Below are 14,119 nucleotides of genomic sequence, written 5' to 3'. Positions count from 1 at the left end.
TCAAGATATTTAGCAAAATAAGAGGCACTGGAAAAACAGAAAAAAAAATCTACGTGCTTCTGTACCAGTATCAAAAGCCTTAATCACATACAAGAAGAATTGTGGCTGCTCAGTTATATGCTATTAATTCAATCCAAAAATACTGCTGGTATATAAGTTTCAAATAAGCCAAATGCGTAAAAAAAAAAAATTTACAAGAAGTTCTACCCTATTTAGGAAAGATCTGAGTGGGAAAATGGGGAGTGGGTATGGCACAGTTTCAAACTGACGTTATCTGTTTCTAGCTGATTGTGTCTCACAAGCCTGATTTCAAAAGCTCGTGGATTAACATTCTAGCAGATAAAGCTCAACACAGGGTACGAGCTGGTATGTCTGATACACACGACTGAAATCACATTAGATAGCAAGCAGGATGAGTGGGTAGCTAAGCACCTCTTCATAACAGAGGGAAAAACCCATCTGCTCACCAGGAATTTCAAACACAATGACACTCGCAGGAGGTGTCGGGGGGCTAATGCCAAAGAACACCCTCGAAATTTCTAAATTACAGAAAACAATTTCTTAGTTCAAGAAGTGTTACACTGAAAATGAGCAATTCCATATTAGATTCCATCTTGGCAGAAAAGAGCAATCAATCCGAAAAATAGAAATTAGCGGTAGCTTAGGTAAAAATGATTGTGACAATCACATTTGGGTATATGGAAGAAGAACAGAGACCAAACCAGTGTATCTACGTACATACTCAGCACTTGAGTGGGACCAGAGGTACACTGGCATATTTTTCCTGGACAGACAGATTGCTTATTTGGCTTTCCTGTCACATCCTCACACTTCAACACTCGTATGTATTCTAGCAAGTGAAAAAAAGAAAAGCTGAGAGAAGGAAATAGAAACAAAATCAGGAAGGAGAAAAGTAAAATTTACAAGGGAATCCTAATGACAGGAGGTGAAATCCACAGCCAGAGCTGGAAGACGATAATGAGTTTTTCAAAGCTTCTGAAGAATAGCAACCCCAGCAATTGCATTGACCTGCTACTACAGGGAAAAGGTAGAAACATCCCCAATACTGAAGAAAGAGCCAAAGCATTCAATACGTATTTCTGTTCTATATTTGGAGAAAAGTCAGCTGTTGCAGTCTGTGATAATGACATGCTTTCCATTCCAGCAGTAACTAAGGAAGATGTTCCAACAGCTACCGAACAAACAGCACTGTCATGCTCTTATCTAGCTCGAGCTTACAAACAGAAGGGATGAAACCAGATAACAAATGGGTTTTAACCAAACTACAGCTGTGAACATACCCAGGTGTGGACACTGGGGAGGGCCTGCAGCCTGCATCCAACTGCAGAACCTGCATCTACAGGTCTAATAAGCCCTAACTACAGTACTAATTCTCCCTGTTGTAAGGCTCTCTCTGCCTCTGACTTCCTGGGCAAGACTTTGATGAGGAGTACAGTCACACAAAGAGGTGAAGAACTGCTTAACAGATCACTTCTCAACTTTAATTCCTAGGTAATTTTTTATTCTTTTTCATCTGGACTGAGGGGAGACCTTATTGCTGTCTGCAGCTACCTGAAAGGAGGTTGTAGCATGGAGGGTGTTGGTCTCTTCTCCCAAGTAGCAAGTGATAGGATGAGAGGAAATGGCCTCAAGTTGCACCAGGAAAGGTTCAGATTGGATGTTAAGAAAAAATTCTATGGAAAGGGTTGTCAGGCTTTGGAACAGGCTGCCCATGGAAGTGGTGGAGTCACCATCCCTGGAGGTGTTAAAAGGCATATAGGCGAGGTTCTTAGGGACATGGTTTAGTGCTAGAGTTAGGTTATGGTTGGACTCGATCTTGAGGGTCCCTTCCAACTGAAATGATGCTATGAAACCTGCTGTAAGGCCAAAAGTGCAACTGTGATAAAATGGCATCCTCAAATGCAGGTGTTTGTTGGAGCATGTATTATTGAAGCCCTGCTGCTGTTAGCTAAGCTCAGCCAAAAGATTATACCTCTGTCAACACCAGAAGACTGCATCAGGAAAGCAGTACTACCAACGAAGCCACCAATACCAATTTTCTCAGCATCTGAATTTTCCTAGGAGCATCCAGGTTGGAACTCTTCCACCAATGAGAGCTAAAATAACACCTCAATGCTGAGCAAAATGAAAAATGAAGTAGGGTCTGATTATGGAGAGTTTGCGGAACAAAGCAGCAAGTAGAAGGCCTCAAGCAGGGAAGCAAAAATTCAGTTGTGCAACTGAACACATCTGGGAGAGTATTTGGACACACAAATGAAAAATACTGATCATAAAAATATCTACTCCTGATGTTTAATAAGGCTTCCTGGCAACCTCTCCTGTGAAACAAAACCATAAAATAGTTTTTAAAAACAGCCTGAACTCTAAAATACAAGAATATTCTTTCACGGTTAATAAGCGCTATCAAATCTATGTCTTCGTCTTCACTGTGCAGTTTTTCTTGGCTGAAAACTCGAAGAGGAGGCACTCTGAGGTTGGGGTAGGGTGAAGAGGGAAATTTGACTTCAAACCAAAGGAAAACAGTTGCTCTCACAGCCAAGGGCCAGACCAAACTTTCACATTTCATGCAGAAGGGGGATTCAGACTGAGGATGAGACTCAGTCATCATCCCACCATGATAAACCCTTCAAGAACCGTCTACAAAAGGTCTGACTGGAGATGGGGAGACATGCTCTGCAGTTTGGTTTTCCATTTGTTTTGGTTGCTTGGTGTTTTTGTTGGGGTTTTTTGTTTGTGTTTTGGTTTAGGGGGGTTTTGTTTGGTTTTGGTTTTTTGTTTGTTTGTTCTTTTAAGATGATTAGAGACAGGGCTGGGAGCTATCTGGGGAGAGGCACCAAGGAAGCCCTGGGCACACATGCAGTTCCTATGGAGATAAGAGTGTCATCTTTGAGGTTGGTTTAGTCCTTTAGGTGCCACTGGAGACTGCCTTGGTGGCACAGTCCTGCTCATCTGCAGAGCCTCCCTCCGCTCAGGATCCTGGCATTATCTCTGATTATGGACTAGAGTTGGACCAAGGGTTGGACTCGATGATCTCTGAGGTCTTTTCCAACCCAGTCGATTCTGTGATTATCAGCATTTCTGAACCACAAGGTAGATTTCCTCTCAACATCCAAAAGGACTCCAGGAAGCCTCTTTCTGCATTATCCTGTTTGCGAAAGGAAGCAAGAAGAATACAAAGTGCATACAATAAATCACCCAGAAAAATACCACAATCCCTTTTAGATGTTTTGCCAAGCAAATAAACCAAACACTGGCATATTACAAGAAAAAAAAGCATTTTGTTATACAGCAACCCATTTCATTACTGGAAAACTGGATTCCCTATTCTCTCTCCTGCAGGTATGGTTCAGCTACACAGCCAGAAGCTTCAGAAAAGAGATTACTTATTTAAAAGCAAACTATCAAGGGCTAGTTTATCTTCCACAGAAAGCCAAAAGCCTGAAACAATAAAACACCTTGACATGCAAACAAAACCAACAATTTTCAGGAACTGTTCTGCTACTGACTTCACATAATAATTAAATTTAAGGCTTTAAATAAATTTCAGAAGGTCTCAATTCACAGGCTTATTGTTCAAGTACGGGTTTTTTGTTTTGTTTTGTTTTGTTTAAAAAAAAGGGTACCAACAAAAGCTTTTTAGGCTTCGTTTGGGATTTTCCTCTCCTCACAAGCACACTCAAGAGCACTATTCTGGAAGACACTGTCAGTCCTTCAAGAGAAACGCAATAAGCTCAGTAACTAGAAAAGGTACACTGCTGAAAATGTGTTTCTAGACAAAAATACACTTTTAAATAAAACCCAAGCATGCCCACATCAACAAAACTACATTGTGAAGCCAGAGAATTCTAAGTTAAACATTGAAGAGCACAGAAACATTTAGATGTAAGGAATTCTTACAGTTACGGTATATTGGTTTGGGCATTCATTTGCAGAAGCGAAATGGCAATGCAACGGCTCCCAGCATATGAGCAAACGAGAGTTTGTGCAGCCAAGTGGGAATTTCCATTAATTACACCTCTTAGCCTTACTATGGCAGAACAGGAGTGAAGTTTGCAATCCTCCACCACCTTCTGAGAAGCTATTATAGCATGCTGAAGGTCTGGAGAAGAAAAAGCATTTTTGCAGCTGTGTTTTCACCCCAGGCTTGATTTTCAAGCTGTATCTTCTCCTTTCTGTCACACCTGGATCTAGTCTGAAGTCTACATTGAATTGGCATATAGCAAATATATTTAGATACTTGTAAGAGGGGATCGGAATAAGCTCTAATGCTGGTATTTTTTTTTAAAGTTTAGTGAACTAATAGCTGCCTTAATATTTTCACTAGCAAAGTCCAAAGAACAAAGTTTGATCTCCCTTCAGTTTTTCCATGAAGTAGCAGAAAGTGTTATGCAGCATTAAACTCCAGCAAAAGTCTATTTTTAGTGTCAAATCAGGAGTACAATATCCAATAGAACTGATAAAGAGCAGAAAGATTCTCTATGCCCTAGACTTATTTGTCGGTGCTAAAGATGATATTCATTTGGGTTTGGATTTTGAAGTGGAAGCCATAAATACAAAAATTCAACTCAGATTCTACCTCAATATCTCACCTCTTTATAGTCTGCAAGGGAAGTTACACCAAAGGATGAACTCATGGTGCCACAGTGTTCTCATACGCAAGTCTCATATACATGAGATTTCGGTGGCAAGAGTGAAGGCTTCAGACACCTCATCAATGGAGCTACAGCATCACTACACCATTTTTTGTCTCTATGCTTCCCATGTCAAGCGGCTGTACCGCATCAGCGATTCATCAGCACAGCAACAACCCAGCAAATTAAGGGAGGATATGAAGCTGAGAGTATTGCAGCAAGGGGGTAAGGAGAAGACAGGGCATCGCTCTCTTCTCTGGCCCACTGAAACTGACTTAGGCCTGCTGCTGACAAAGGGGAATATGGAGTGAGAACAACACCCTCCTGCGAAAGGGACTGACTCCTCCTGCCTTGTTTGTGCAAAGGAAGGTTAACAACGCTCACAAGTTATTCAGGAAGTAATGGATACCCTCTTGCTCTGAGCAAATTCCTTTTCAATAACAGTAGTAATTTCCTAGGCAATACAACTATATCAAGGTATAATGGCTACTATATTTATCTACATAGGCCCTGTTCTGCTGGGATCTAATTTACTACAGCATAGAAAGCAGTTTACAAATCCTGGGATAGTAACATTGCTAGAGACAGGAATAAAATTCTATCCTGTATCACTTGGTTTGAAGACTGGGTTTTAACATCCCTTTTTAAGAGTATAAAATGCATTCTCTCCAACTTAGACTCAAAAGACTAATAAACGGCAGAAGCAGACTGCAAATACACTTATGAGAGGGAAGAAATCAGCTTAACAAATACATCCCGCACATTTTTTAACCTTATTGTCACAGCTGCTTTATTTCTTCTTTTATTCAAATAACATTATTTCATTCGACCCTCTGAGAAGGAAAATAATCTGTGACATTACCTAGAAGCCTTACGTACCTAATGAAGACAAAATATCTTACATTTGTGATGTTTTTATTAGCTGAATGCCTGAAATACAGCTTCAGTATGAGAAATGGCACAAGCATATAATCAGCAAAGAAAGGAATTACTGCAGCTAATGAAGAGGTAACACAAATAACCACTGAATGACATGTCCCAAATACCAACAAAAATAAATTGCTAAAACACTTTGGTGGAACACAGCATCAACCTGTGATAAGTAAGAGTGGGTGGAAAGAGACCAAACACACGTGTCAGGGGACTGCAGATACTTTCATTATGTAACGGTAGTAAGAAAATCCAGGCGAAATCGCCATTAACAGAACTAAAAGCAAAATATTTCATGAGGGGTATTGGCAGTTGTCAAACCACATAAAGGAACAGCAGACTGTTCAAATGTAAAAAGCATTAATAAAGCATAAGACAAGAGGCATAAATAAAATATAGAGAAAGATGTCTAGAGGACAGAAATGCTACTGGAAAAATTTAGTTATAGAATACAATATCCCCAACTTCAATTCCCAATGATCAGCAAAGGTCAGTCATCAGAAAAGAAATTCTGCTTCTGATCTCATTCTGAGCAAAGCAGTCTTTAACCATACCTGTGCCAGCACCATCTACCCAGATTATTCTCATGGCTGCAGCAAACAGCTCCCTCGATCTGTCCTCCATTCCTCAGGGAATTATGAGCATAAGACGATTTAGAAAAGTGTGTGTATGTAAAGACTAACCACACTACTTGTTTCCTGCTTTTTAAGCAGAAGACAGTCTGTTCTTCAAAGTCTTTTTAGTGTATGTAGTTAACATGTGACTTCCAAGATGGCATGTGGATAGATATTTGCCTATTAACACTATTTTTAACAGGGCATTTTGCCATTCTGCAGATGTCACATACAGTAAGTACTGGAAGCACCCTGAGTTTGTAACATGGGTTGTTCCCAGAAATTCAGACGTATTTCTTGGCACTTGTGTCAAATGACGTATTTCAGTCGGGAGGATCTGGGCTTTCATAGGAGCAGACCAGCTGTAGATCTGGTCTTCAGCATCACCCCAGTCTATGGGGTACAAACATACTGTAACCCTCAGAAACCTTCAGCTGAGCTTTTATTAAGGCTGTTCCACATTCCCTTCTTTCCCCACGTCCTGCCAGAGCAAAAAATAAAAATTACAGTACTGTAAATTCCATTCTAATGCCTTTTCTGATCAAATCCTGAAAAAATTAGACTTTTCCATTAGCGGCTGATTGCAGCTTCCTCTCTCTTATGACCCCTATCTACGAAAGACAAACTCAACGAGTAGCAGCTCCCTCACATTCAGTTTATATGAGATGAATGGTATGAAGTGACTACGGCCAGTCAACTCGTGCAGTTATTTTGCCCTAGGTCCTATGCAATACATTCTCATCTTAGTCCAAATTTAAGCTTTAAAGTGTAGTCGTATTGTCTAACAACTACTGTACCCACTAGAAAAGCTACTCACTTTGGTAACAAAGCAACCAGCAACAACAACATATGAAATTCCTCCCTGTTCCCAGATTCCCAGAAAACAACAGTGGCTAGAAACATCTTTTTCCACCCTTGTGTGACCTAAAGAATGCATTTTTCCTTTCAGATAAAGGCCTCACTATGGTTATCTAATGCTAATGTCACTACAAACTGGATTAGAGATGCCCAGAAACCTCGAAATATGTACATGGATAGTCAGCTGTATCCTAATTCTAAGTCTGAAGGAAATCAAATGCTCCAAATTGTGCCTAATGTAGTTAAGTTTGCCCTTTAGGTAGGATAGACCAGTAAGAACATATTACACAGTGATTAGATTAATTCTTGAGTGAAATTCAGAGGGTTGGCTCTATCTGTCTATTGTGCCAGTATATTTCAAATTATTTCAGAGACTAGCACTCTTCCTGTGCTCCGCTCCACAACAACAGCTGCTCAAGAAATACAGCAGTTCTCTGTCTGGGGGGAAGTTGGCAGCAACTGGGGACAACGCTGCTGTCAGAGTTCAGCTCCCAGTTCTGAAATGCCATTCTACTGGAAATACCAAAGAGCCTAAATCCAGCTACGTATACTGCGGGATGTAAAATAGCTGTATCTCAGCTTTCAACAGAAAGCTCCTGAGTCTCATGACATTTACTCCTTTGGCCCCTGTCAGTCTTCCTCCAGACCCTTCAAAGGATTGGATCCAGCTGCCATAAATGGCTGGAAAACAAGTTGTTCTCCAAGCACTTGGAACTGAGGAGCCAGGGTGACAGGTGCCCCAGAAATAGATATGACAATCAAACTGTTGCCAACGCTAGCCGCTGCTGTCCTCCTGACCTGTAAGAAAGGTTAGCCCATGCTCTCCAGGTGTATTAGGAACAATGGACCAGAAAATGGGAGGAAGATGTGTTTGCTGGCAGTACCTGAAGTCTCTCCTCAATAAAATCCAACTGTGAAGGAATTTCAGTGGGTCTCATCAGATAAAATCCTACCCATAAACTTTTACTAGGCCTGGCAGCAAGCACAGCTCAGTGCTGCCGTGACATCAGAGCACAGCCCGTCACAAACCACAGGCACCAGAAGAGTTAAAAACGCAGATTCCTGCTAAAACTGCCAAGAGCTACAAACCTTCCCCTGTGTGGGCGGCAGCAGCAACTAAATCCGCTCCCCAACAACTGGCTGGCCTGAGGAAAGACAGGAGGGAAGAGACAGGTCATGGGGGACAACCCCCCCAAGTAAAGAGCAGCACAGCATCTGCTCAGGTTTTCAGTTAAAACTGGTGAGACAGTTCTCTTCATTTTATCGCCAGCCTCTCGAGACAGCAGCCTCTGACCTTTATCAGGAAGAGCACCCTTGTCCTCTAATCACAGACTTCCTGGAAAACGCAATCTAGCCAGCAATTAATATAGAATAGAGGGGGGGGAAAAAAGCTTCATAACATCAAATTACCACTGCAATATTTTTAAATACATCCCCCACCACAATGGCAGAAGAATTAAAGCATGTTCTCACAAGCCATCTCGCTCCACTAGCACTATTTAACAGTACTTATTAAAAAGATTTTCTCTCACCTCTCGCCCCAACAAAAAAAACCTGCCCACCCCCCCCAAGACTTGTTTTGCAGATGTTGCCTGCAGCAGCACAGCTTCTTGCCATGAAAGCTTCAACACAGGTGTGCAAAGCATGACCTGGGCAGAATTACATGTGCCATTTCCACTGGGAAATCTGAGAGACTTATTAAGCCAGGACAGTGCCGATTAATCTACTAATGGAATGAATCAAAAGTGCGTTCCTGGCCCTTTCCCTTTCACATCCCAAAGCCTCGGGGGAGCTGAAACCATCTGGCAAATGCCTGCTCTGAGAAGCATTATGCTACTGCTGGAAATACCTCTCCCTTATATTGAGAAGAATGAAACCATCTTCTACCCACCAGCTATTCTCAGGAGCACCTGCGTAGCTTGCCGAGGTTGTCTGCTTGCACGCAGCATCCTTCCCCAGCCAAAGCAGAGCTGCTCACTCACCATGCAGAAGCCAGCAGAACAGAAAGTGATCCCATTCATTTACTCAGGGTCCTGCTGAAGCGGCCAGCACGAGCGGGGCGTTGAAGCAGTTACTGTACTCAGCGTGATGTTCACAGGCTGCCCTCCCCCAGCAGAGCCCAACTGCAGGCAGGCACAAGCACACTGCCCAGACTGAGGAAATGCTCCTGCTGAATTCTCTCAGTCCTTGGGAGCTGCAAGTAGGGTAGCAAGGAGGTGTTTATGTTAATTAAAAAAAAAAAAAATCCTCTAAACACACTCAAAATGGAGATCTGGCCAGAGAGCTTAAAGGGAAATCAAGATATCAAACAGCTCCAAGGTTCATACATGATACATGTTATTACTGTGAGACAGAGGGAAGGACTGACTCAGAGATGCTGAACACCCTGCACCCTTTGAGTAATAAGCAAGCTCAGGAAGAAACAGAGCTACAAGACAGCTGTGACAAAGAAAGGATCTCTGGCACTTTTATGATCATACACGAGCAGAGGAGCTTCCTATCTTACAATTTAGACACACAAGGAAAGAGAGAAAGGCCCAAGACAACAGCAGTCATATGGCTGTGGAATTAAGTAGATGGTAACAACTGGCTTTTGACTGTCACAGCAAAACATAAGCACAGGGCAGGGGAGACAAGAGGTCCTCCATGCTCAGAGGCAGCACAGAGCATGTTTAGACAAACATCCATCAGGAATTGCCAAACTTGTTATTACAGACTCCCAGAAACAGGAACTCCAGTCTCCTAAATTACTGGTCCAGTGCTTCACTACATTGAATCAGTCAATGTTAGCTTACCCCATAATATCTAATTTAAGCCTTCTTTGATGCAAATTAAGCTGCCTTCAATGGACATAGTAAATAATCAATCTGCATCCTCCATACTCCTCTACTCTTTTTTTTGAAGGAGGAATAAGCTCAATATTTTCCACCTATGTCAGGCTCTCTGAGACTCCTTTTCTTGCTCTTCCCTGGACTTTTTCCAGATTCTGTCTGTATCTTTCCTGCAGAGCCTAGAACTAAGCACAGTGCTCCAGTCACTGTGATGAGCTTAGAAGAATAATAACATTCTGCAGTTACTCAACACACCTGGAAATGCATTCCAGGTTTTCAAGATCACAAAAACAGCACCACATACTCTGTTATCTCCTATTACCCCAGTTCCTTCCTTCAAGATTACTGCTTAGCCAGCTATTCTCCATTTTATATTGCATATAGAGTTCCTTTTGTTAATACAGCTTGGTTTTGTTTAATTTCACATTGTTGGATTTGAGGCCGTTCCTGCAATTTTCTGTAATCTTTCTGACATCTAATCCCACCTTCCAAATGCTGCCAGCCACTCTGCATACATATAGTCAGTCACTATTTCATTACCCTGATGTTTGATGAACAGAAGAGCAGAGCAGCCAGAGCAGACCATGTTAAGACTCCAGATCACACACACGCAGAAAAGCATGACATAATTACTCCAAATATGGTTTTTGAATGACGTGCTCAATCCCTTCTTAATTTCACCTTCCATTTACCTAGTTTATGTAAAGGTCATGTGGGACTAGGTCCAAAGCCAGAAGCTTTCTCCATCTGCCAGGCCTGCTGCCATGTCAGAAGAGAAAATTAAATTGATCTGACATGATTGGTCCTTAAAAATTAGCAACATATGTCTGTTGCTGCCTTAGTTTTCTTCAGTAAAGAATCTGACCATAAGCATCTTTTTTCAGCATCTTTTCAGGTTCTGCAACTACACTGACCAGATGTATTTCTTGGGATCTCTAGCCTCCTTGGGAAAATAAAAAAAAAAAAATCAATAATAATATTTATTCACACACACTTCATTCACTTGAAAACCGTGAGATTTCACACTATGTAGAATATACACTGGAGACAACCAATCACTCCAGCATAGCCTCTATGGGCCTTAACCCTCACTGAAAGCATCTGTCCATTTATACCCCCTCTAAGCAGGAGCAGTGCTGTGCAGCACCTGTGCCTTCCAATAAAACCAGCTTGGGCCAGGAGCCTGCTCAGACCAGAGAAGCACCAGAGATCACCTGCCCTCTGGGTCCTCTCTAAAAGCTACTCTCTGTTACCAGCACTCTTTCTCTAGCATCCTTCCTGTACCTCCCCTGAGTGATTTTGGAACAGAGCGAGGACTTGCATTACGAAAAGCTTTTCCTCCCTGCCTCTTTGAAGAATGAAACACCTAAGCAGGCCCGGCAGAGGGATGGCAGGGCCTGTCTCAGCCCTCCCTAGCTGCTCCCCGCGCTGGGTTCAGACACTGGACCCATCTAAACAAAATTTGCCCTATGGACGACAGTCATTCCGCAGACTTAAGGAAAGTCACCCCAAATGCTTGCGGGACGCAAGAGGCCGAACCCGCTTCCCCCTCTCTCCCTACGGCTTTAGCCCTTCCCGTCCTACAACGACAGCAGAAGCTTACAGCAGGGGACACCCTGCGGGGCTCTCTGCGGGGAGGACAGGAGCGGCCGGGGCCCCAGCGCGGGCGGGGCGGGGCGGTGAGCGCTGGCCGGGCGCCGGCCGCCCTCTCCTGGCAGCCCAACGCCACAGCGGCCCGGACCGAGCCCCGCAGGGCTCCCCAGCGCAGGCACACGTTCCCCCGCACTCCCCTCCTCCTCCCCGAGCTCCCCCGGGTGCACCGGGGCAGGACACGACGGCCAAACCCGAAGAGCTGAGCCCCCTGCCACGCTGCAGCAGCGCCTGGCGAAAGCCCGTCAGCAACACACACGTGCAGACATTTATAGGCATCTAGAAATAACTTTCACGAAGGTACTGTAATCTTTCAGAAAAATAAAATACTGAATGCACAGAAACTACTTCAATTTTCTTCTGTTTGTTTGGGATTTTCTTCTTCCAGTTAAGAAGAAAATCTTCACCCATGCAATGGCAGCGCAGCTGTGCAAGCTGAGCACCCCGAGGTCCCCTCAAGTGAGAATTTTAAAACCACTCTGGTTTCAAGTTTGCTGTGTACAGAACATTTTTCCCATAAAGCATACCTAAGGTGGGAGACTCATTGCCACAGGATGTTGCGGATGCCAAAGATTTAGACAGGCTCAAAAAACATTTAGACAAATTCGATAAAGAAAAATCTATCACAGGTGACTTGAAAAATAAAAATCTATGGCCAGGAAATCCCAAAGCCACAGGATTGCTTCAAGAGTACAGAGGAGGGGAAGTTTCACTGAATCTTGGCACAGCTCCTTCTGCTTTAAGTACTTGCTATTAGACACGGTCAAAGCCAGAACACTGCAAGGCAGAGACCTTCTGTCTGACCCAGAATAGCCACTTTCATGTCCTCAATAGGATATAATATCCATGAACAGGCTGTCTTCTCTACGCCATTTGGTTTTGGTCCTCCAACTGATCATTTTACAGACTACTTCTAATACACGTGCTACACTCTCTAGCACTCACATAATCATTCAGAAGGGGAAATCTAAACAAGATGTTGTCCCTCCCGCCAAAATAACGGAGTGGCCTGGGAGTCTCTAAGACTCTTGCAGACATTGGGTAACCCTTCAGCGGTCAAGAAGTACATCTCAGGAGAAAAAGTGGTCTCCTGGTCCTCTCCCAAGAAGGATGACTCACATCTCCTCTCTTTAACCCCAAGCAGAGATGAGAAATTGCTTGAATCAGAAGACTCAAATATGAAAGGAATTTGTATTACATCATCCAGCCCATTTCCTGCCAACGCCTTACAAACCCAGAGTTTGGACGGACTATTCATCAGCAAGGTGATCATTACTTCCCTTGAGAAGCTCTTTATAGGACCGAAGCAGCTTATTGTCAGGAAGTCTTCCCATATATCTGAATTAGATGCACTCCTTAACTACTTCTTCTCATACAACTTTTCTCCACATGGTTATTTTTTTTCTGTTTTTACTGAGTATCAGCGAGGCGTGCATTACCATGGAGCTCACCAAATGTGTTTATAAACATTATTCAAGGTTCTGTAAAGAAAGGGTTCCCTGCCTTGTATTCAAAGAGGGTGGAAAGGCAGCAGACACAGGGGAAAAGTGAAATAAATATATGGTCAGAGTGATCCACTTGCAGAACTTGTGTCAATTTGTGCTTCTGTTATTGAAGGGTTTAGATGGTAGGAAATCAGCTAAAGAGAAAGGAAAGGAGGGATTTGGGGGAATGTGGCCAACTAACTCAGTTCAAAGAGGAACTGCAGAAAGCAGGTTTATAACAGGCTGGGTATTTAGTGGTGTACATATTACAATATTTTCTGATCCCAGTTCCTGAATCTTTCCTGCAGTTCCTTAGGGATTTAGCTGTGGCCTAAGAAAATAAGCAACCACTTCTTAGCACTTTAAGTGATCAAGCATCTTACCAAGACAGTTTTGGATTTGGGGGAGAAGTACTGCTGGACTAGTCTCAGCAGATCTCATCTTCCCGCTTCCAGCTCCTCCATGATTGCAGATGTGCTTGAACTTCAGCCTGTAACCAACTCCTCCTTCAATTTTTAGCTAAATACCCTGCTCTCTTCTTTCCTTCCCAGATACCACGATTTACATTGCTTTTAACCTAACTCTCTCCACTATCAACACTGTTTTATTTTCTGAACGTGCTAAGAGCTATAACGAGTTAGATGCACTCCAGTAAAGGGTGTCTCAGGAACCTCTCCCCTCCTGTAGCAGTAAATACCTGTCCACAGCACACCTTAACTGGCCCACATCCTTTATAGCTTAGCTGCTAAATTGTAACCTCCCCAGCAGTTATCCCACTATGTACCCTTGAACCCCCTCTGCGTGCAGCTGCCTCACACATGCTTCCCATCTCCTGAGTATGTTGACATTTTTGGCCTCACCGTATTCTCTAAAGTGAAGTTCATTATTTTCAATGGGAGGTTGCAGTTAGGTCAGTAACAGAACATCCCTTCGGTCCTCTAGCACAGAGTAGAAACATTTCACTGCTTGCCTGAAGAGAGGCTGTGGAAGCTAGGAAGCAGCAGATTTGGCAGTCTTAACCCTAATTCACCTCATTTTAAACACAGGGAAGAAATTTAGAACCATTTCCCCTCATTAACTTGGTCCTATCCCAAATTCTG

The 14,119-nt window shown here is 43.0% G+C and overlaps 1 protein-coding gene across 33 annotated transcripts in view; it reads right to left on the bottom strand.

Annotated features, from left to right (window-relative positions):
- The window catches only part of RBFOX2 (RNA binding fox-1 homolog 2), a 172,505-nt gene that overhangs the window by 116,033 nt on the left and 42,353 nt on the right, over positions 1 to 14,119 (bottom strand). Inside the window, exon 1 of one of the 33 annotated variants that reach the window (XM_065048130.1) lies at positions 6,137 to 6,166. The exons of the other annotated variants lie outside the window; for them this stretch is intronic. Coding sequence (XP_064904202.1) covers positions 6,137 to 6,151 — 15 coding nt within the window. The 5' untranslated portion in view covers positions 6,152 to 6,166. Of the gene's footprint in view, positions 1 to 6,136; positions 6,167 to 14,119 lie in introns of those variants that run through there. 33 annotated transcript variants of the gene reach the window in all.

Source organism: Columba livia, chromosome 1 (genome assembly GCF_036013475.1).
Source record: "Columba livia isolate bColLiv1 breed racing homer chromosome 1, bColLiv1.pat.W.v2, whole genome shotgun sequence".
NCBI classification, from domain to species: domain Eukaryota; kingdom Metazoa; phylum Chordata; class Aves; order Columbiformes; family Columbidae; genus Columba; species Columba livia.
Note: the sequence above shows the minus strand (reverse complement) of the source record. Positions and strands in the feature narration are given on the sequence as shown.